At 39.5% G+C, this 23,498-nt stretch overlaps 1 protein-coding gene across 1 annotated transcript; it reads right to left on the bottom strand.

The window, feature by feature from the left end:
* Positions 1-2,991: 2,991 nt before the first annotated feature.
* Positions 2,992-23,498, bottom strand: LOC144630565 (5'-3' exoribonuclease 2-like). Its single transcript, XM_078488930.1, has 36 exons — positions 23,359-23,498; positions 21,233-21,360; positions 20,474-20,530; positions 20,238-20,292; positions 20,094-20,155; positions 19,905-19,954; positions 19,115-19,176; positions 18,737-18,826; positions 17,931-18,003; positions 17,791-17,841; positions 17,142-17,159; positions 16,682-16,771; positions 16,427-16,476; positions 15,884-15,955; positions 15,729-15,782; positions 14,431-14,510; positions 14,158-14,215; positions 13,798-13,855; positions 13,472-13,521; positions 13,318-13,380; positions 12,571-12,726; positions 11,505-11,558; positions 11,034-11,122; positions 10,535-10,628; positions 9,970-10,020; positions 9,568-9,675; positions 9,113-9,202; positions 8,955-9,027; positions 8,611-8,694; positions 7,842-7,942; positions 7,067-7,146; positions 6,003-6,059; positions 5,502-5,570; positions 4,514-4,639; positions 3,652-4,030; positions 2,992-3,105 (listed from the first exon to the last, which is right to left on the bottom strand). The coding sequence occupies exons 1-36, from the start codon at positions 23,431-23,433 to the stop codon at positions 3,043-3,045; spliced, it is 2,970 nt and encodes a 989-aa protein (XP_078345056.1). The 5' UTR covers positions 23,434-23,498; the 3' UTR covers positions 2,992-3,042.

Below are 23,498 nucleotides of genomic sequence, written 5' to 3'. Positions count from 1 at the left end.
TTGAGAAAAACTGCTCTTTAAAATGTCAAGTACATGTATATCCTAGAAAAGAGTATGGTGTAGAACAGCACGAAGGATTATTCAACGAAATATTCTGCGAACTTTATATTTGGTTTTGTTCAGTCAAAGTTGCATTCATTAGGTATTGCTGGAAATTTTTCCTGGCCAAAGATATTTTCAATGCAAATTTCCACAACTGCGTACTTTTATTTTTACCCGATCATTTCAGGCGCTGATTTCATTTAATTCTTTGGTTCGTAGAAACAATCTTTTTTGTTTCCAACTTCTTTTTAAATAAAGTGGTCTATAAAGGCCCTTTAATTTTGTGCAGGCATGTTTTGCTGCTATGCAAGTTCTCGGTGGTTCGACGGAAATTTCAGCGGCGATTTCACATTATTTCAATCGCAGGCTTGAACACACCTTTAGATATCGGTGTTTGTACTGCACAGCTATTACTAAAAACAAAAAAAAATAAATGTAAAAAGACAGAACTTACCACTGTTTATTTAGGAGACATTTTCCATCCACAACTCAGCAACTGAATGCAATTCATCAGGCGCCTTATGACAACATCACTGCTCTACGAAGAGATTTAGAAAATCGACATAAGTAATCGACATAATAAACAATAGCACAACCAAGCAATTGCATTGCCCATAACAGCAACGAGATCCAGTTGATTAATTTTAATATTGAAGGCAGGGAGGTACAAAAGAACTTAGTGTGAATACACTGGGACAGAAATTAAATCACCGGCTTCACATTTATATAAACGTTGCTCGGTAAGGCTCAGGAATATCATAACAACTTTTTGATTTTTCCGGCACAAACTGCTCTAAAATTCAGACGAGTATTTCTAGATGTAAGTTCTACCTAAATGTTTAGAAGGCTGGAAGAACGAAAACCTGACGCTTGCTAATCCGCGCGCAGTTTAACACTTGCTAGTTGCCAATAAACAGATGATATATACAGAGCTCAATTCCGAGAGAAAAAGCAAAGTTTCCTGTAAAAAATACTTTTGTGTAGAGTTTGTACATACCTTGACGGACGAGGACCAAGACTCAATTAACCGAGAACGCCTAGCGACATCTTTGGTTCAAACGAAGCACGTGTAGCTTGCAAGGTTCGCCTGAAGTACTTTCATGTCTTGTCTAAGTATTCGTGTTTCGTATCAGCTCCAAACGCCATAAAACATATAGAGATAGTACGAAACTGTAACTTGGCACTCTTTTGTAGCCATAGGCGAGAAGGTAGGTTTTTGCTAGCTGATGTTTTGAACGTGGTTGGTTAAGTACGACCGAACCAACGCGATCAGTAAATATTCAGTTTATCACATGTACTGAATTTACAATTTAAATTTCCAAAGGCTTGTGCCAGTATTTGATTGGCTAGTATTCTTTTTGTGATTAGCGCGGGGTATTTAAAACTTCAAAACGCTTTCCGTTCGATCACAAATTACGAAAATTTATGTATGGGAGCAAATGGCTTTCCAGGAAATCCGAAAACGGTTGAATTTCCGAAATGCAAACTTAACAAAAACCCCGACGAAAAAACATACCTCAAATTTTGGGAGCAAAATCGAATGGAAAGAAAATTTCAAATTCAAAAATTTCAAATTCTGGCTCGAATGGAAAATGTCGAAGGGCGCCCAGAACTCTGACTTCCAATAGAGAAAATATAGATGAATACTACAAAGCTAGCTATAACGTTCATTACAAGAATTAAACGTCATCGTCAGTCTTAAAAAAACTACATGTGCTTTGGATGCACGGGGAAAGTAAGCCTGTGATCTCGGCTCGCTTCGCTCGCCGATCAGATTGGGAGCCTGCTTGCAGGCTAGGGTAAAGTAGGAGGGAACCCGGGGAGCGCACGGGGATGCGTAGTCGACCAGAGCCCATGTGAATGCCTGTCGGGACACTCGATAACCTCAGGATAACGCACGGAGAGCGCACGAGGAAATGCACTAGGGAAAGCACGCTGTGACAGACAAACAAACGCCCTGGGGGCACCTTCAGCTGGGAGAAACCCAGCAGAAACCAGCGGGGGAATACACGGGGTTGTTCAGACCAGAACGACAAGAGACATAAAAAACAACTGCATTAGAGTATATTTATTACAATTTATAAAACACTTGTTAAGTAATAAGTGAATTATTTACAAAGTAACTTTATTCCCTTTTCTAAATGACTTCGCTGATGAGTTCTGCACCATAAATAACACAGCTGAAAATCTGTCCTATAGTAACGCCCAGTGAATTCATAAGTTTTAGTTATCGTTAGGGAGGCGAATGAAGGTTTTTGAAACTCCAATATTGCTTAGGTAACGTATGAAATAACATTTCTGACTAAAATACGATTCATTCAGGGCCTTACCCCCAGTTTCCGTCTCTTATCTAAACAATTCTTTGATAGAATTTCGGGGTTTTGACAAAAGCAATAGAGACGTTTTCAATTGACCGAGGAAAGTAGTCAATTAAAAATTACTGTGATTGCAATCAGACGTTGCATAAACTTATCTAGAATGGGAGTTGATGCCAATTAAAAAGATTTGTAACAAGACGTTTCTTTCACTGAAGGTCAGGCACTGAAGTGATCGAAACGCTAAGATGAAAGAAAAAAAAAACCAACCCATTCTCTATAAAGCAAAAAAAATTCGATCACACCAAAATAGCTGAAGAAGAACTAAAAAAACAAACCTGAACGAGGTACTCCCCAAAAATCCCACAAGTAAAAATATTTTATATTAAATCTTGAAGTGCATTTTCATTGTTTCAAACTGGCGAAAGTCGGGTTTCAAACAAGTGATGACACCAGGTCAAATACAAAACGATAATGACTGACCAGTCAATAAGTACCGAAGTCATATTGTCATAATAATGGCACCAGGCCATTTGTTAGTTTGATACCGCAGTGATAACTTGACGAGAAAACGCCACGGCGTCAAGGACTACATTCCTGGACTTTGCAGTGGTTTTGTCCTCGAATTTTGTTTTTTTTTTCTTCCTGCTGATTGTTTGTTAACAATGGCGATGGATGCTTTATCTTAGTAAGGTCTGTAACGGTAGTTGGGAGGTGGATACGAATGGCGACGGTCATCGCGATTATCCTGAAACAAGAGACAAATAAAAACACGCGATTAGGTGGTGAGAAAGGAAAATAATTTACAAAGACAAACAAGTCCCACCAAGCTGGCGCATAACTCTAGTAAAGGTCTTTTACCCCCCCCCCCCCTTGTTTTTTTTATTAAATGTCTTGCAGTGATGGGAGCATGTCTGCCTTTGCAAGACCCTCCACAATGTAGATGTAGATGCAGCATAAAGCGATAAGGAGTATTACTTCTTCCTCTGGATAGAATGCTAGTCCATCACACGAAGTAGTATGTAAAGCCTTTTAACCCCAACTGACTAGGAGTAGTTACTCCTCCTAGATGGGATGCTAGTCCATCGCGGGTTACTCCACAGCAATCTGTCAGGTTGCCCCCAAAAACCCATTTATACACCTGGGTGAACTGCGAGAGTAAAGTGTCTTGCACACGAACATAGCACAATGACCCCGGCCAGGGCTCGAACCCAGATCGCTCCTCCACCGCGCCTCCCACAGTCTATCACACGGGCTTTATACAAATAAAGTAAGTGGAGGAGAGAATACTTACCCGTCCATACTGCCGATTGCCCTGTTGTTGCTGCGAGTAAGACGACGAGTTGGAATAATTATTCCGAGAGAACTGGGACTGATTCGACCCAGGTCCCCGATTGGAGGGCATCGTCTGCGACCACCGGGTAGGTCGGTTGCCTTGGTAACCGCCTGAGCCTTGGTAACCACCTGAGTTGTAGCGTTGACCCTGGTTCCTGTCGTAGTTGTTCTGTCTGGGATCATTATAACCACGTGACGACAGAGGAGTGCTTGGATTGGATCTTTGTTGAGGAGGGTAATTATGCCTGGGATAATTCTGCGGGGGGCCTGAGTGCGAGCGAAATGGAGGAACGTAGCTGGCTGGTGTAGATGGTCGAAAAACATCACCTCTTTGAAAACTGAAAGGGAACGTAGACGCATTAAAAATTTCGTTTTCCTAAAGGTCATTAGCCCGCGAACGCAGACGTATTTCCGGCTGTCGTTTCTCCCCGCCAACAAGAGAGACGACAGCCGGATATACGTGTATCTTCGCTAATAAGACATTGACGTTCGTTCGTTCATTCGTTCGGTTCGCCCATTCTTTCGTTCGTTCGCTCATTCGTTCGTTTGTTCGTTCGTTCCCTCGTTCTGTCGTTCCGTTACTTGTTCCTTTGTTCCGATTGTGCGGAATAAGCAAATTAGCAAATTAAACGGGCGAAATAGGAAGAACACAACTAAAAACATTGTTTTTTTTTCCTCGTTTAGTTTCTCTTTCGCGCGTTCATTTCACCTCATACGGAGGAGCCTTTTTGTAAAAGCAGAACCTTCTAAACACCTTTAAACAGTTTAAACTCTGTTGACAGCGGGATGAGAGCAAGCTGACACGTTACATGTTCACTTACTTAAGCATTCGCCTTCCAGCAGCGTCCAGTTGAGCGTAGGAAGTCCTGTTAGCATTCATACCGATCACAGGTCGGTAAGAGGCGTTCCTGTCATAACCCTCCGGCTTCAGAACACGGGCAGGCGGCCTGAGAATGAATAAAAATAACGCATAAAAATTCAATTCATTCATTGCGCGCAATGTTACAACGTGAGTCTCAGCCTAGAATCCTGAAGAATGACCCAGGGTTAAGGTGCATATTTAATTCATGATACAGTAGAACCCCGGTAACTCGAACTCGGATAACTCGAACAACCCCGCTAATGGTGGATTTCCACTGACGCGTAATTTTTTACGTGCGTGAAAAATTTAGAGACAATGTATGAACGACATGCGTAAACGTTCACGCAAGTCGTTCACACATTGTCTCTAAATTTTTTCACGCACGTAAAAAATTACGCGTCAGTGGAAATCCACCATAACTCGAACAAACTACCATTTCCCTTGGATTTAACCTCATTTTTCAGTCATTTTTACTCGGTTAACTCGAACTCTGATAACTCGAAAACCCCGCTAACTCGAACTAAATCTCGTTTCCCTTGATCAAAATTTGGGTCAAATTTACCCCGATAACTCGAATTTCGGTTCTTGCAACTCGCCACGGTTGCCCATTGATTAGTGCAACGAACAGATCACGTATTTGACAGCCATTTTCCTCTCGTATCATAACAATTTATGATCATGTTAGAGTTTCTGACGAGATAAGATTAATTTGCACTGTACTGTATACTGAAGTGCTGAAAAATCAGTAAACTATCAATTATTAACTTGGCAAATTAAATATTCAATCGACCCCGATAACTCGAAACCCCGCTAACTCGAACGGTTTTTCATTTCCCTTCAGAGTTCGAGTTACCGGGGTTCTACTGTATATGTGAAGTATTTATGAGTCGTTGCGGTTTGTACCTGATATCTTTATGACAAGAAGATTTAATTTATGTGCTACTTACTCTGCTTTGGGTAAAATTTCCGCTTTATAGATAAAATCGTCATCGTAAACAGGGTCTGTGAACAGCACACTAAAAACACACAACAAGATTGAAATCAGCAGTAAAAATAAAAAAAATTATTTATTGAAAACTACCTTCTATAAACCTAACTTATTCATTATTAAAGTGATAAAAAATTAAAAGTGCAGCTAGCCATGTTCATGATAATATTATCTGCAGACCTGTGGCAAGTGTAAGGAAAACTAACCATGAATCAGGGCGGCTAAAAAGGGAGGGGGCGCAGGGCTTCCGAAGGGAGGAGGGAATGGAACAGGGGGTTGCCCACTCAAGGGATTTTAGCTAAGGGAGGGGACAGAAGTATACAGGAAAAACGGGGAATGGGGAACGAAAAACACCTTTCCTGTTTGCATTGTATTCCGTCCGTTTGCATAAAATGAAAAGCACAAATTAAAAATAACGATCGATCACGAGATTTCTACCAAAGTTCTGGACATCTCTTACCTTATGGTTCTGTTGTCTCTTAAGTCGTAGAGCTGCGGTATTGGAGAAGGAACGGTTCTGAAATGACAAGTTTAGTGTTGTATATCAAAAGGAAAAAAAACCTCGAAGAGGTATTATACACTCCGGAGGGGGGTGGACTCCCATACGAAAGGGATGGGATGGCTCATTGTCTCGATTAGTGATGTAAACCACAAATTTTTCGACGAACATCCCCGTCCCTTTAAAATGGGAGTCTCCCTCTCCGGGGTAATATATAAGACAAAAACAACAAAAAAAACTAAGACAGTTACGATTGGGTAGGTTTTTGACGGATAACGTACGACAAACTCGTTATCGCCTTATCAATAATAACTACCGTCCACCCTTTGACCCGCCTAAAGACCCGAATTGAAGTCTCGTGTTGATGTCCCATACCGGATATCGCTTATAAAGCACAGCAGACCACCAACCCACCCCCCCGGGAGGGGATACACATCAATAGACACTAACAATAAGAGCGAAAATCATTCGTTTGCCGCCTGCCATATCTGCGAACAAGATAGTTATTTCGTGCTTGTTGTAAACAAGATAATTTCCTCCATGTGCCTTCTACTTAACATTTCGAGAATCGGAAAAGTAAACGGAATCAGTGACATGCTGACGTACTTTCGGTACAAAAATCGAAGAAGCATTTTATGTCCCGTCCTTGGTCAAAATTGGTCATGTGGCAAAGAGCGGTTTTCACTTGAGTGTCGAAAGTAATTCGCGTTTGCATTGGTTTTGCATTACAACGCTTAGTGATTGGTTTGAAAATCTCGCGCCATTTTCTCAGCCAATCGGAAGTAAAACCAAAACCAATCGTGACTCGCTTGCGCACGTTTTCCCGCGCTTCGTGCCGGCAACATGTATATGCTTCGAGTTTTAATTGGTTTACTGGATTGTCTGTGTTCTTTGTGATTGGCTAGAGTGATTACTTTGGTTTTGGTTTTACGACACTCAATTGAAAACTGCTCTATTTCTGCTGCGATAATGTTAAACAGTGGTAAAGGGAATTGGCAAATAACTGAGTGACTTCATATACTTACTTGTGTGGTAAAATAGGAACGTCATCTGGCTCTGCCTTTCCTGACATGCCACCGCTTAGCTCTGTTATGATATCAGCCGCCTGCCAACACAGAAAAACAAACCACATGTATGTCACAAATGAACCAAGTGAGCGACCTAGCTCGCCAGTAGTCTCCTGTAGCTCAGTGTTTAGAGCGTCCTTCTTTGTAAGACGTATGTATATGCTCTGATACAAAACCTCTATTTGATTTATCACGTTGCGTAGCTCTTCTTGCGATATCCCGCTCAAATCGCGCTAAAATTGCAGGTTTTGGGTGAGCGCGATAAACAAAAAAATCTCCACAAAACTCGCAGTTGGAATCGCGATAAAAATTGCTTAAAAATCGCCTGTGTATATAGACCTTAACACAGAATACAACTAAAAATTAATAATAAACCTAAAAGAAACAAGAATAGTTGAGAATAGGGAAGATCATTAAGAAAGATTCCTTTCAAGAAGTGTATTTAAATGTTGTATACAAAAGGCCTGACGTCATGGTTCATATTATGGCGAGGGGCCACGGTTGTTCCCACCCCAGCGAATAAGTGTTGAAAACATACTACGCTATCCACTTTATAGCTATTCTCCCTTTGAACCACCAGGCCCTGTAATCTCAGACTCGCACCCAGTCGCAGTTTCTTCCCATAACACACCGTGTGCCTCAATCCACCCTTATATCCAATCTACTCCCCCCGTAAAAGCAGTAAATAGTGACTGGGTACGAGTCTGCTGTAACCTGAAGAAACAGGTTTTACCTGTTTGATGCCGCCTCCTTCGTACAAACCAACAAAGAAGTCAAAGATTGGATTTCCTTGACGAAGGAACAGACGATCTTTACCTCGGCTGTTTCTTTTCACTAAAATAAGAAAACAGGAAATAAACTCAGTTGCAGAAAGTGAACAAGGAAATCTGAGTGAATTCAAGTCTATAAGAAAAATATAAACATTTTCAGCTTGACAAACTTCCGGGAGACTAACCATAACCAGGCCATAACCGGCGCGAGCCAGCCTCGATTGGTTGATAGTTGCCTTGACAACCAACCGACTCGAACCGTTCCAGAAATCCTAGTGCTAAAAACTTGATGCTCAGTCTCCCGAAAGTTTGTCAAAAATTTGCCGAAACTGAATTTATCGGATGATACAAACAATAAAGTGAGACTGGGAAAGGGTGCAAAGGTTTATGTAACTAAACGTTTTTATTATTCAACAGATGCGCGCGCTGCCCATATATGGTCAAAATGTTAACGATATCTGTCATCCGTACATAACAGATATCCTGCGATATTCGTAGGTTGCGAAGATTTGTCCGAAATCTTGTAAAGCGCTGCATAATTACAGTTTTTCTATGTGCAAAATGTGTTTCGTTGACAATTTGTTGAATAATAAAACAATTATCCTGCTCAATCTTGCGGAATATCGTCTGATTTTAGCCAACTCGGCCTACGGCCTCGTCGGCTAAGTATCAGGCGATATTCCGCGCGATTTCGCAGGATAATTGTTAAATAATTTACTACACCAGACTTACTTTCCCATTCTGTGAGATCTGGATAAACCTGGCTAAGAGCTCCTAGCAACCTCTTCTCGTCAACAAACGGCAACAAAGCCACACCTGGGAAGAGAAATAAAATGAAATTATCAGTTGTATGTGAAGATGACAATTGAGTGCAGCGGTGCCAATTGCAATTTTTAATTGCAAAGGTTAAATTTCTTCTCGCAATATTGATACTTATAATTAAAAGAAAAGGTTATGAGAGTCAATAAAATGGCCACCAAAAGGAAATTGCCTTGTTCTTTAAACAAATTCTCCTAACTAAAACTATAGGAAAATGTATGGAGATCAGTCAGGAGAATTTGCACGTGGATATTTACCTTGCCATGCGTACTTCTTCCCATTCAAGTCAATCTCAAAATCCAACGGGTAGAAATCAATTATAGGCGAATCCTGCAAGGAAAATGAAAAAATATACGGAAGTTAAATAAGGAGGAATTGAAGAGCATAAAACGGGACAAACGGATGCAACACTTACTGGATTAGACATGAGTTCTCTCCATGTTGGCGGAAGGAACTTGCCGCTTGCTGCTGGGAACACACCCATCAACTGCTCCAGAGGCTTGAACTGAAATCAACACAGAAATTAGCCTTGGGGAAGGGAACAGCAATATTTTCAAACGTTTGCAGTAGTAAACCTGTAATGGTATTTGAGCGTGACCCAGTGGCTGACTGTCCATCGCGCAGCCTACACGTCACGCAATACGGGCAGGCGCGCACGCACACGCACGCGCACCGTACGTGCACGCACGTACGCACGCGCCAAAGCCACACGGCCAGGCACGCATGCACACGCACACGCACCGAACGTGAGCGCACACTCGCACGCCCACGAGCGCTCGAGCCAAAGCGAGTGGGAAGAAAATGAGGAAGACAACTAAGAATTACTCGGGCTGGCACCGAATGTTCAAAACAATCGTTTTTTTCTCTTACCGGTTGCGTTCCACGTTCAAACGAATTCGGAAGTGAAGCAAGATCGCGAAAATCTGAAGCAAAGGGCGCGTAATGGTACGGGTAGAACCACTTCCATGATGGACAGCCCTAAAGAGAGAATATAGATAGAAACTGAAGTGAACATCTAGATTTGTGGAAGTCTAGTTTTGTACAAACTCCAACTTTTGCGTGGAAGACGCGCTTTACAATTCTAGTTTTGTGTTGAAGTCGAGATTTTATGTGGAAGTCGAATTTTGTGTGGACGTCATCTTCTGTGTTGAAGTCGAGTTTTCTGTGGAAGTCAGGGAAGTGGAGATTTCTGTGGATGTGAGGTTTCGTGTGGAAGTCAAGTTTGAGTAACATTTGAGTTTTGTGTTCTGTGCTAAGAATAAGCGAACCCACCTGATAATAATAAAGTAAAACCCAGCAAAGACCTTCTACATAAGCATCAGCCTAGGGAATAAAAAAACAATAAAACAAATTTAACACACGTCTACATAGAAAAGAAATAGAAGTTACTACTGGCAATTCGTAGGAAAAAGTTTGCTTGCAAAAGAAAATAATTTTCAGTGATAAAAAAGTTTTTCGGGTGATATATACCACGCTTACCTTTTACCATAATCATTTCTTTCGACACTTAACTTGTTTATTTATTTTCATGATCATGACTTCCAAACGTCAAAGACCAAAGGACAAGTTTAACTATACTAATGTGCACAGTTTATGAAGGTGTTATTATGAGTTACTCTAATGCACAAGGTTTTGATCTGAAATTGAACCATCGGGCAGACGTTTCCAAATTCTTCCCATTTGTCTCGGTAAAATCGCTAACTTTTCCAATTCACTTAATCATGATCTTTTTCTTGGTGTTCTTGGCGTATTTTGTGTGTATGAGTGAAGATATTTATGTCATAATTTTGGAACCTTATTGCAGAGCATATAATTGTATCGACCAGCGGAAACTCACCACTTTCTTTCTGAAGTCATCATAGCCTTCGTCGTTCTCAGACAGCTGAAATTTATTTTTGTAATACCGGCCCTTCCATCCTGCCTCCCATAACCTGAAATGAAAACATGCTCACTAGTTGTGATTCCAGATTTACAGCGATGCGAAGGCGTGGTGGATAATGCTTAGTGCACTGGACTCAGGATCGAGTGATCCGGATTCGAGCAGTGCATCTCTCCACCCAGGTGTATAAATGAGTACTGACGATTTTAATGCTGGGGAGTAACCCTGCAATGGACTAGCATCCTATCCAGGGGGAAGTAAAATACTCCTACTCGCTTCATGCTACCAAAACCGGGATAAGCTCCGGCCTTTTCAATACTTTGTCAAGCGAATGGATTATGAGAATAAAGAAAATCATCAACCAGGGGAGCCAGTCTTGATGTACAACCAAATTTTTACAACTAACATTAAAAGGAATGCAAAAAATGCAAGGGGAATGTGTAAATTCACTAATTACCTGATATCATCTTTTGGTTCCTCATCTTCATCGTCAAGCTTTCTCTTGTTTGAGGCCGGTGCCGAGTTTGGTGTACTTGCGGCGGAAGACTAAAAACAACAAAAAAAGATAATGATGATCATTCATATAAAAGCTATCAAGCAGTACTTTCATGTGGTACTATTTATTATGCTGTACAAGGTGGTTCTAACGTTTAGTTAAGTGAATGAAACCCTTGTGTGCGACCATTCATTGAAAGCTAATGAGCAGTACTTTCATGCGGTACTGTCTGTTCTTTAGTGTGCTGCCAAATTAAATTTAAGATGCTTTCCTCTCAATTTTGAATCTGGGAACACTAAGCACCAGTGCGAAACATTTAAGGTAAAGCTATTATGCTACGTACAAGTAACACAGAATAGGAATCTTGTTCTATTTCTGTACGCATGCTTAACGTTTCATTCTTGCCTTAATTCTAAATATCTGTTCACTCACTGTATTTCCTGGAGATGGCGCGACGAGCATGGATCTCAGATTTGCGGCAGCACTCTACAGTACAAAAGAAGAGCTTGGTTAACTCTGAAGACACTGCTGCTAAAACTTATCATAATTTTCAGAAGTAAAACAATGTGCCTACACATACAACTGTAGGTCAAAGAAAACTTATGTATGATAAACTTGTTGTATGATTTTTGAAGAACACGGTTTGTTCAAAAGCAGATTAACATCAATCCTTAATTACAAGTTGATCGAGACTGTAATAATTATTTTTCTTATCAAAAGCGTTTTTTTTAATGTTTTGTGAAGTTTGAGATTAGTCATAGTCAAAACTGGAGGACAGAAAATATAAACAAAATAAAACCTAACTGAAAATTTGTAACACTGAATTCTCAAACTCCTTCATCATGTTTAAACAGAAGAAACCACAAAACTTGACGTCTGGTGGTTTAGAAATCTGATCTTTATTAGCAAAGATTTTTATGATTTTGTTTACTCCTTAGTTTTAGTTTTGATTGGAAAAAGGTGTTTCATTACAGGTACATTTCCAAGCACCTCAAAGTTCATCAGCTATCCAAACACCTCAACTTCTGGCAAAAATACTCCTCTGCACATCGTAATTTCAATATTATTTTCTTCTCAATATTTGGAAACACTCTCTCTCGTGTTTGATGTAATACATCAAACACAAGAGACAGTGTTTCGTCGGGATATCCAAACACCGAGAAGAGAGTTGAAAATATGATGCGCAGTGGAGTATTTTTGCCGAAACTTGAGGTGTTTGGATAGCTGATGAGACTGTCTCGAGTGTTTGATATATCATCTCAATCGAAGCAAAAACTACAGAGTAAAGGGAGAAATAAAATCGTAAAAAGCTAGGCTAATTAAGACCGGGTATCAAAACCTCCTTCACGGTTATGATTTTATTTGTTTTAACTCGATAAATTATTAATGAGTTTGAGAAATATTCTGTCAAAGTTCATGCTAAGCCTGCATTAGTTAATCATGCTTTGAACAACCTGGCCCAGGATTGTAGCTATCTTATAAATGAGTAACACAACACCTTATTAGCTGCATCTTGTGAAGAGCTTCCAGCACTGTAAGACATGGCTTGTTGTCGCATGGCATAAGCTTCTTGGCGTGGTGCCATAAGGGGCGGTGGAGTGCTGGTGATGGCATGAGGACTGAACTGTCCACTGGGGGTCCACAGGGGCGCGTCCTGTTAACGAACAAATATACCACCCTTAATCATTTGACAGTTGGAAGGCGTGGTGGCCTAATGGTTAGTGCACTGGACTCAGGATCAGCACTAGACGCAATAACTGGACTACAATCATTCACACAAGCTTGGTTTGTTATATAGCAATAAAAAGTTTAAAGGAGCTAGGTCATAGGGATTTCACAGAGTTTTGGTCTTAACCGTTCTGAAATTAGTGGTACATGTAGGCAACTTAACCAATGACAAACATTATCTTTGAACATTGAAAAGGAAGATATAACCTTAATTTGTGGATAGAAATCCAACTTCGGCTACAAATATCAATTATTTGAAGGCACACAGAAACAACTTAAAAAGTTAAGCCTCAATTTTTCAAGTTGCAATCCATTTCCATCTGAGCCATCTGCAGCCAAAGACGCTTGTTAACAGTTTCAGTGCTCTAATATAATGGCAATTGTTAATCAAAATTGACCATTATTTTTAGGTTTTCCTACGATACAAATAATAATTTTGGCTGTTCAAAAATCTATTAATTAGAATCTGTGTCAAAAGCCCCTTTAAGACAAAACAAAAACAGAACAGAGTACTCACCATTCTTTGTCTTTTTTGCCTCTCTCTTTCCTTATTTGCCTTTAGCCGCTTTCTGTATGCGATCTATAAATTAAAAAAATAATACAAATTATTAATATCAGTTAATTAACATATTGACAACAATGCTAGTGCTGTCAAGTATTTGAATGCTTACATCATTTTCCTGTCGTTTCTTGAAGATCTCATCTTCAACATAACCAAGTTCTGCAAAATTAAAAAAAGAACTTCATAATTAAAATCCCACATGTCATGCTCATCATCATTGTGATTACCGGTACATTGAAAATTTTCAGCCCCGCTAGCTGGGATCCTGGCATCACAATACCGGGATCTCAGCAAACCAGGTTGGCTCCATTGCTATATAATCGCAAAATTGAGTTTTGTTGCGTTTAATAGACATGCTAAGATCACAGCAAAACAGGACCAGCTGGGCTCATGTAATCAAGCCCTAAAACTACCAAACAGGTTTTACTTGCATACCTTGAAGAACCATCTGCACTCTGCTGAGGTCCACGATACCGTGCTTGGCCAGGTAACCCTGAGGAGAAAAAGTACCGTAAACTTCCGTGGATAAGCCGCACCCGCGATTTGCAAGCTCAAATTTCGAAAAAATACAGACAATTAAGTTTGAAGTTCAAGTGAAGTTCCAATGGTAAACAAACAAGGGCAAACAAGCACGGTTTCAAAACACTGACACTGCAGTTGTTGCAAAGTTAAATATGAATTAGGTAAGTCTCAAACAAATAAAGGGGCTTAATATAAAAAAGCTTAATGAAAGATATTTTTCCCTTAGTAAACATCACCAAACATCCATAGATTATACAGTGCAACTATTCATACCCCACATCTTGGTAAAACTCGCTTGTAAATCCCCACCAGACGGTCTATAGCTCCTTCCCTAAAAAGAAACAGGATGAAAACCAAAAACTCATTTCCACTGAATAAGAACGATACAGTCATATGCAACTAAATGAAACCATCTGGTACAAGAACATGTTTCTGATGAATTGTCAGCAGTTGATAAGTGATTTATCACAAACTTTTGAAGTTACGCTAACAAACTTTCTGGTCAAATGGCTTTCCTTGATCAAATCAGCTAAAGCTGGTATTTACCTGATTTCTAATGATGGCAAATGAGGAAGGAAATCATTCCCTACAAAGAAGCACATGAATACCCAGTCATCAAGACAGCGCTAAACAAAGGAACACAACACCAGGTTAATACGTACATGCACTGCTGTCACACAGTTGATAATAAACTTGCAAATACTGTGTAGGTGCAAGTTTATTTATAGGCTAACTAGCTATAGGGTATTGACAAAATCTAGACATGAAATTTATGTATTGTTAACTTTGGATAATTTACCTAGCCTCTTGAAATAAACTCGAGTCTTACAAATGTGCGAGGCAGTGAGGCGTGCGAGGAGTGCGAGGCAAGGCAGCAAGGCATTCGAGCAGGGCCCTAACTAGCAAGAGGCAAGACGAGGCACTTGCCTCATCTAAATTTTACTCAAAATTAAAAAACAAAATATGTTATAGTAAATAATAAAGATGGTAAATTTTAAGCTCGGTAATAAATAATAAAGATGAGATGTTCAACATGACACGAGCATGGGACAAAGAAAAATTCTGAGTCCCCGACGGGAATCGAACCCATGGCCTCCCAGAAATACCTAGTAAAATGGTCCAGCTCACAACGAGTCTCTAGTAGCTCAGTTGGTTAGAGCGCCCAACCGGTATTTATGGGAGGCCATGGGTTCGATTCCCATCGGGGACTCAGAATTTTTCTTTGTCCCATGCTCGTGTCATGTTGAACATCTCATCTTTATTTAAATATGTTATGTTGGAAAAATAATCCCCAATTGAACAAGATTAATTTTTCTAAAGAAATATCTCATGAAAAATGTCTCAATGAGATTCGTAGCTTCTAGATTTCAAAATTTCCTGGAGGGCATATTCCCAGAACCCCCCTAGCAAGATTTTGCCTCGTCTATGGCAAAGGTCTGGTAACGGCCCAGATGCGAGGCGAGACAGCGAAGCATGCAAGGCATGCAAGTCAGAAATCCCTACTCCAAATAAAAAGCTAACTGCAAGCTACCTATAAGCTAACTGTAGGCTAACTGGAGGGCTATTTAGGCTAACCGTAGTGCCATTTAGGCTAACCGCAGTGCTACGTAGGCTAACCAGAATGAATCGCATGCCTCACACTTTGTGATGACCCAAAGTCAGTGTACATTACACCATAAACTGCTGAAAATTAGACCCCTGTCCCATCAGAGATCAGATACCATAAAAACAAAGCCTGCAATCATAGTTGTAAAAATGCCTCTAAAAACAAACCCCTGAGATTGTGGAGACTTCCAAAAACCACACAACTTTGAAAATTATTCTATTACATGTACTTTACAAACCTCAAAGCTATATGGAAAAGGAAGACCTTCCATTCTTAGCTCGCGTTCAAGGTACTGTGGGGTAAATGGCAAATAAATTAAATTAGAAACACTGAGACAAAAACAAGTTATAACTACTTTTAACACAGATATTACAAAAATTATTTTAATCTTACCTCTCGTAACACATTAAGCCTGATAAAAATAAATTCCACTTCTTGTGCCACAGGCGCAGACAGCTCATCAAACTGTGTAAAACAAGTTCAACAATTTTAAATGAAATAAAATAACAATAAAATAAATGGGAATTTGCAGTGGCATTTTCACATAGTGGCTCTTCATTCAGTGTTCCAGTTCAAAATGGAATTTCGAAATGTTGGTTTTTTTTTGGAGGGAGGAAAACTGGAGAACCCAGAGAAAAAACCCTCGGAGCTAGAATGAGAACCAACAACAAACTAAACCCACATATGACTCTGGGTCCGGGAATTGAACCCGGGCCACATTGGACCACCCGGTACATCAACATATAAACTCTGCTCCAACAAGAGAATTGTCATCAATACAATATAATTTTTGATCTCTCTCATGAAGAAAGGAAGGAAGAATCTTGAACAAAAGTTCATGATAAATTTTCTCAGACCGCAAATCAATAAATTGACCAGGTTGGCCAGCCACACCTAACAAATGGTATGGACACTGCAAATTACAAAGATGCTCACCTCTCCCTGCTTTTCTTTGGGAAGTCCCATACATTCATCCATAACATGTCCTGTAAACAACAAAGATATAAAAATTAATGATGAGCTACCAAATGCAAAAGAGAAAAGATTTTTTTTCATACACTTTCACATGAATCCTTGAAAATAAATAACTGATAGCAGTACACATACATCCACATTGCATATTACTCTTAATCTCCACTCTATGGACAGTAACCTCTTGATACAGATAAAGTGCAAATCAATAATTCTTACCTATCTGTCCACATATCTCACATGGTCTCTTTTGATTTGGCTTAAACTCTTCTCTGATTATTGTGAAATGAAGTTCATGAGTTGCAAGTCCTATTAATAAAAGTAAAAACAACTGGGTTGAACACTTCTTCACTTTAAACGTTTCAGTTTGCATTTAAGGTAAATAGCCATACAGTATTCATGTGATTACTTACATCACACATTAAAAAGTGTTGTAAAAATAAAGGTAAAGTCTGCTTTTGAGCAAAGTGGCTCATCAGGTTGAAGCTTATCCCACTTTCCTAGCATGAAACAACTAGGGGTATTTCTACCCCCCCCCCCCCTGAAAGGGATGGAAGTCCATCCCAGGGTTACTCCCGGACTGTTCAATCTGGAGTCCAGCGCACTAACCATGACACCACTGCGCCTACCACAAAAAGTGTTGTACATGATTGTATATAATTATACAAAAACTACTTACCAAGCATAATCAAGTCAGCTGAAACCAAACAAACAACAGTATTAGATCAAAATAGTTACCCTCCTTACTAATTGCCGTAATTCATTTTAAGATTAGTTCCAAGAATTTTGTTGTACATTTGTACATCAAATTAACCAACTGCCCTTGTGTATATGGAGGATGGGTGACTGGGATATCTGGGGGACCTCCACTGAGGTCAGCCAGCCCCCACCCCGCACCCCCTGCTCCAGAAAGAATAAAGCTGCCAAGCTAAGGCTGGCAATCCCAACAAAACAGCCATGAGCCCTGACACACAAACACCCATCACACTGACTCAGTCAGTGGAAAAGAAGCTAGAGGGAGGGAGGGTGGGAGAGGAAGAACTCGCTAAACATCCCTGAATACCAACCATGGTACGAGGACCTGACACCACACTGTATTATAAATGTCCGGAAACATATAGTATTGAGCCTGACAAGAGCTAGCAACTGCTGACCATTAAGACAGCTGACAACACACTCGTTGGTTAACTTGGTTAATATACATGTACGTGTACTATGTCCACAAGCTGATGATTTTCCCTATTATCATCACCTGACTGCTTGACAGTGTATTTATTGATAATATAAGAAAAATTAGTTGGTTATTTCATGTACAAACATAAGCGTACCATCAGCTCCATTTAAACAGTGCTTTGTGTTAGGATCATGATGAGGACTCGCTAAAAAAGAAAACAATAATCAAATGAATACATGACTGACTTTCTCAGAAATAAAAATCTTGCCAATACAGCTGTTTTATTGATCTCACCTCTCTGCTTTCTGATATAATCCATAATCTTGTGTTCTCCCTCTCCTGGTACATTAGCATCTGATAAAATCACCTGCAAAGGAAAATGAATTCAGTCATACCCAGTTGAGCATCCATTTCTTGGGTTTCTGTATTAAGTGGGTTGTTTTAATGAAAATGTGGAAGGTGTGGTGGCCTAATGGTTAGTGAGGTGGATTCAGATCGAGCGGTCAGGGTTTGATATCTGGCCAGGGCACTGCATTGTTTTCTTGGGCAAAAAGCTTTTCTCTCATAGTGCCTCTCTTCACCCAGGTGTTTAAATAGGTACCAGCAAATTTGATGCTGGGGGATAACCTGCGATGGACTAGCATCCCATCCAGGGGAGAGTGGAAATACTCCTAGTCACTTCATGCTACTGAAACCAGGATAAGCTCCAGCCTGATGGGCCACAAGGCTCGTATGCAGACTTTGTCTTTACCTTTAAGAGAAAATAGAATAGCCAGGGACTAAAACCACTGTCCATAATAACAAGTTTCCTGTATTACAGGCTGTAAGTGGCTGATCATTGAGCAGGGTTCAACATTATTTTAACATAACTGTACAGTAAGCCTTAATTGTTAATATACAGTGGAATCCCGATTTTCCAAACCCTTGATTTCCCAAACCTCCTGATAACTCGAGCCAAAAGTTCTTTCCCTTCTCTCAGTCAAACACATTCCACTGTATAACATAGTGTAATGACAGCCAATTCAACAATCACTAATAACAACAAATAAATTGTTAGTTCAATTATTTTATCCACATTTGTACATAATTAAGGTACCTACTTTAATATTCCTCCATCCAGGGTCATTGTTTAGTCTGTCGGCAATGTAGTACCTCAAACACATCGACAAGTTGGCCATGAATTCTGTCCCCTTTTCAGAAGAAAAAAAAATAACAAATTAAGAAGACACTGAGCTAAATTCCTTCTTTTAAATGTTACTAAAAAAAACACAATTTTCTTTACTGGCTTTATGGTTGGTGCGTTGGATTCTGGAGAGAACCATTAGGGTTTGGGTGACACTCAGGGACACTATAAATTATTATGTTCTATGTAAGACACTTTCACAGTGCCTCATATTATTATTCTGAATTTGGCAGTACATGTATGTGCATCAAGAGAAAATGGCTTTTAACACTAGAAGATAGATTAAACAACCTACCGGTGTGATGCAGTTACTATCAAAGTGTTCTGTTTTCTCTTTTTCTGGTGGTAGAGAAGCACCTAGCAGAAAATAAAACACAAAAAATATATACAATCATGTGGATCTACACAACCTTTGATAACCATACTGCTGCAGTTATTCCAAGATCTACAGCTGCAGAGAAGTAAGGCATAAGCCTCTAGATAAGAAAAAGAGCAGAAAGGTAGAGCCCCAAAGAAGACAAGATAACAAGAATTACATGTATTATTCAACAAATGCGCGCACTGCCCATATATGGTCAAAATGCTAACGTTATCTGTCATCCGTACATGACAGATATCCTGCGATATACGTAGGTTGTGAAGATTCGTCCAAAGTCTTGTAACGCACTGCACAATTACACTTTTTCTATCTGCAAAATGTGTTTCGTTGACAATATGTTGAATAATAAAACAATTATCCTGCTCAATCTTGCGGAATATCATCTGATTTTAGCCCACTCGGCCTACGGCCTCGTCGGCTACATGTAAGTATCAGGCAATATTCCGCGCGATTTCGCAGGACAATTGTTAAATAGTGGCTGGTCTCTCTTGCTGATGAGGACACACATAGAGGATTGAATCAATGCAGTTCTAGAGCGAGTGAGTGAATGATCAAGAGGGTGAGTGAGCAGTTTAATAAGATCAGGTAAGTAGGGCAAGGTATGTGAGCAAGCAAAATAGCGAATTAAATGAGTGAGTGACATTTGAAAACTACAGCTATGAGTAAACCAAAAGAAGTACAAGTACACTCATAAAAATCAACAAACCTTTTTCCTTTAATTCACTTCGTATTCTTGCAATTTCCTCTGCTTTTTCCCTTAAAGAAAAAATAATAACAACACTGTTGCTTCTAAAGGCATTTTTGAATTTGCCAAAGCCCACTTTTACAGAAATTAACTAAGCAAGAAAAAGAACAAAATACATTTTATTAATAAACAAGAACTGCATAAACTTACTTTGTTTCCTTAGATGCCCTGAAACGACGAGATCTTTGCTGGTTCATTTTTGCTCTTGGTGCCTGAAAAATTAATCATACCTGTAAATAAACATCTTGAAAGAAAATTAATGGCTTGTGTTAAAAAAAATGAAGCCTGCCTTACCACTCCATCAATAGCCATATAAAGTAATTTTCTTGGTCTCACAATAGAGAAAATTCTGGAAAAGAAAAAAGTTAAGAAGTTCATGTTGGGCAAACAAACATAAAGATTTATTGCTGCAATATTTTTTCTTACATGTACATGTAGATAGGAAAGACATCACATCTTATTGGTATCTTTAGACCAAAATCAAACCAAACCATAAAAATATATAACATAAACTATCAAACATAAATTACCTATCGATATACTCAAAGATAGCGACCATCATTTCATCCTCATTCTTTGGTGCAGGTCTGAAAATAGATCACAAAAGAAAAAACAAGTTTAGTTTTCCTTTCAATTGATACAAAGACAGATGGTAGACATGGTGGCCTAGTAATTAGGACACTGGAATATAGATCCAGTGATCTGGGCTCTAGCCCTGGTCAGGGTCATTGTGTTGGGTTCTTGGGCAAGACATTTTACTCTCGGTGTCTCTCCCAATCCAGGTGTATAAATTGGTAGCAGCGAATTTAATGCTGGGGAAAATCCTGCTATAGACCTGCATCCTATCCAGGGGGAAGTAGAAATACTTCTAGTCACTTCATGCTACAGAAACCAGTTAAGCTCTGGCATTATGAGACAGATGGCGTGATGCAGACTTCAAGGTCGACACACACAAAGGGAGAAGTCAAGTTCCTGTGACTAGTCCCTACAAACTCCTGCAACTAGTCCCTCAAAGACTGTAACATGAGCGGATTTCTTGTAGACCTGTGTTGAAGGACTTGTCCAAGGTACAGTACTTGTCACTTCAATTCAAACCAGTTTGAATTTTTTGGACAAGTTGCAGATTTTGGTCCATGTGACTGGATGATTTTGTGAAGGAAAGTGCAATTAGTGTATTTTGCCATGTGGGGTACGGGCCGGTCTAGTGATAGACAATCGTCCATTTATTGAACTGGTCTCACCCCAGGCCTAGTTAATGAGGAACAATATCATATGTAAGTATTGCTTACTTGTTTTCTGGATGACAGCAAGGATGGATGATTCCATTCATGTCAAGGTAGAGATTGTCAAATTCATAATCATTAGGGTTTGGTAAACTTGTATCCACTGGAGCTCTAACACCATCAACCTCACGGCCCTAAAATGGCAAAAAAAGTAAAACTCATGTTAATTTTTATTTGAAGGGAGGTATAATAGCCAAGTATTATATACATGTAGATCAGGGCAGGTGATGGATTCCCAGGGGGGGTTCATGGGATTTCAAGTGACCAGGACAATCAAAGGATTTTTGGGGGGTTTGAAACTTTTTGATTCCGGGATATTTTTGGGTAGGAAAATTTGGCAAGTATTTTTTTGGGTTTTGTTGGAAGCCCTAGGGATTTTTTGGGTTTTGTTTTTACCCTCATTTGATCATCCCCGTCACTTGAAATCCTGAGTACCCCCCTGGGAATGGATTACAGTTTGTTACTAGTTAGTTTACTTTTACATGTAGTCAGTAGAGGGAAATGGTTATGAAACCCAGAAAAATTCTTTGTTCTATGTTTTTGTTCACTTTTCTGGCCAACAACTAACCAAAACAAACGTTGCCGTTAATATGTAATTCAACCAAACTGTGTGAGTGCAAAACAAAAGATTGTGCATGGTTGCACACCTTCCAACACACATGGAGATCTCCCAGCGTGTCCATGAAAATCGATCATCGGAAACCAAACGATATAATCAATATAATCGATAAAAATCAATCGATTAATATCAATTGGTTCCATTAATCGATGAAAATCGAATACTCACAATTCACGTCCTCTTAATTGTATCGATTTCCATTGATTTTATCGATTATTATCGGTTATAATAAATAAATGAACCATTTATCAATTCTTGCAACATTTGTAAGCGATACGTTACGCATCCTTTCACTAAGTTAGCCTAGTCGAAGTTCTGCGAGTCAAAAGCACGAGATGAACGTACTAATAATAGAGGTTATTGTGAAGGGCTACCACGAGTGCCCATTTTCAGTAAAGACAGGCTAGTCTTTTTCGGTAATTTCAAAAAAACGTTGTTAAACGAATTATGGAGGGCTATTTAGAGGGTATTGTCCACAAATCACGGGTTTCAACTGACTAAACATTTCGAAGAGAGTTTTGAACACACTTTCAATCAAGTGTTTTGTAATTTTTACACATTTAAAGGAAAAGCAGCAATTGCACAACAGATCACTTTTTGTGAAGTAGAAAAAATACAATAGGTAAGACTCAATTGCCAATGCGTAGTGCAAACGTATCTAAAATCATTATTAAACGATTCCATCTGACAACCGATATAATCCATAAAAATCAATGACAATTGATGAAAATCGATGAAAATCGATACTCACAACTCTTTGGGTCATCGATTTTTATCGATTTCCAATATCAATCGATTTTAAAAATTGCTATCGATTATTATCGATTACAATTGATTTTATCGATTATCGAATTTCATCGATTAGACACGCCGGGAAATCTTGGGATCTTTGTTTGCTCCTTGGACGTTTGCAATACCCAATTCCCTCTATAGCGCGCGCCTGCAGGGAATCACGGTAGTTGTATTCATCAAATCTTGCGCGAGACTCGGCAACGTGCATCGTTGTCAAGTCTCGCGCATGGTTTGATGAATACAACTACCGTGATTCCCTGCAGGCGCGCGCTATAGAGGGAATCGGCTATTGTCGGGTTTCATAACCATTTCCCTGTGTTTTACTTTACTTGTTGCACTAGTTACTACTTTTATGATCCACATTCTAACTTTAATAAGTGGAACACTGTGGAACATTGTGCTCGTCTTTCAAGTGGGTGTTTAATTGTTTTTAGTACTGACTTTACCCCGAATGCCACTGTGATTATGAAGATCCTTGCTTGTGTTAAACTCAATGTATGTGTGAGTTTATCATGATATTATGTCACTGGTGACATAAACTTATTTGAAGGACAACTTGTAGAAAAAAAGATCTAAGAGCCAAAACCGTTCACGTTGTTTGCCTTAATATCTCTGGAACTACGTAAATGGACAGAGATCAAGTAAAGAATAGACAGAGCGAAAAATTTACCGGCGTAAAACCGACATTTAGCACGTGCATATCCCAGAAACAGCAACTCACCTTCTCTTCGACACAGTGAACGACGATCGAAGGATATTTCTTCGACAGCCAGCGAAAGAACGCTGGAACTCCCATCTTTGCGTCTGAAATGAGCTTAGCTAAGGTTAATTTAAAGCTGAAAAAGGTTTAAAAGTCGATGG

The sequence above is a fragment of the Oculina patagonica genome, chromosome 11 (genome assembly GCF_052425735.1).
Source record: "Oculina patagonica isolate OP01 chromosome 11, crgOcupat, whole genome shotgun sequence".
Classification (NCBI taxonomy): Eukaryota; Metazoa; Cnidaria; class Anthozoa; order Scleractinia; family Oculinidae; genus Oculina; species Oculina patagonica.
The sequence above is the reverse complement of the archived record's forward strand: the minus strand, read 5'-3'. Positions and strand labels throughout refer to the sequence as shown.

Bases quoted from the DNA above. Each gene is read 5' to 3' on its own strand.
- LOC144630565 (XM_078488930.1), bottom strand. From the start codon at position 23,433: ATGGGAGTTCCAGCGTTCTTTCGCTGGCTGTCGAAGAAATATCCTTCG. The intron at 18,827-19,114 runs GTAGGTTGTTTA...TCTTCTGAAAAG, and splicing joins ATAGTAACTGCATCACACCG to GGGACAGAATTCATGGCCAA. The intron at 5,571-6,002 runs GTAAGAGATGTC...GTGTGTTTTTAG, and splicing joins AGAGACAACAGAACCATAAG to TGTGCTGTTCACAGACCCTG.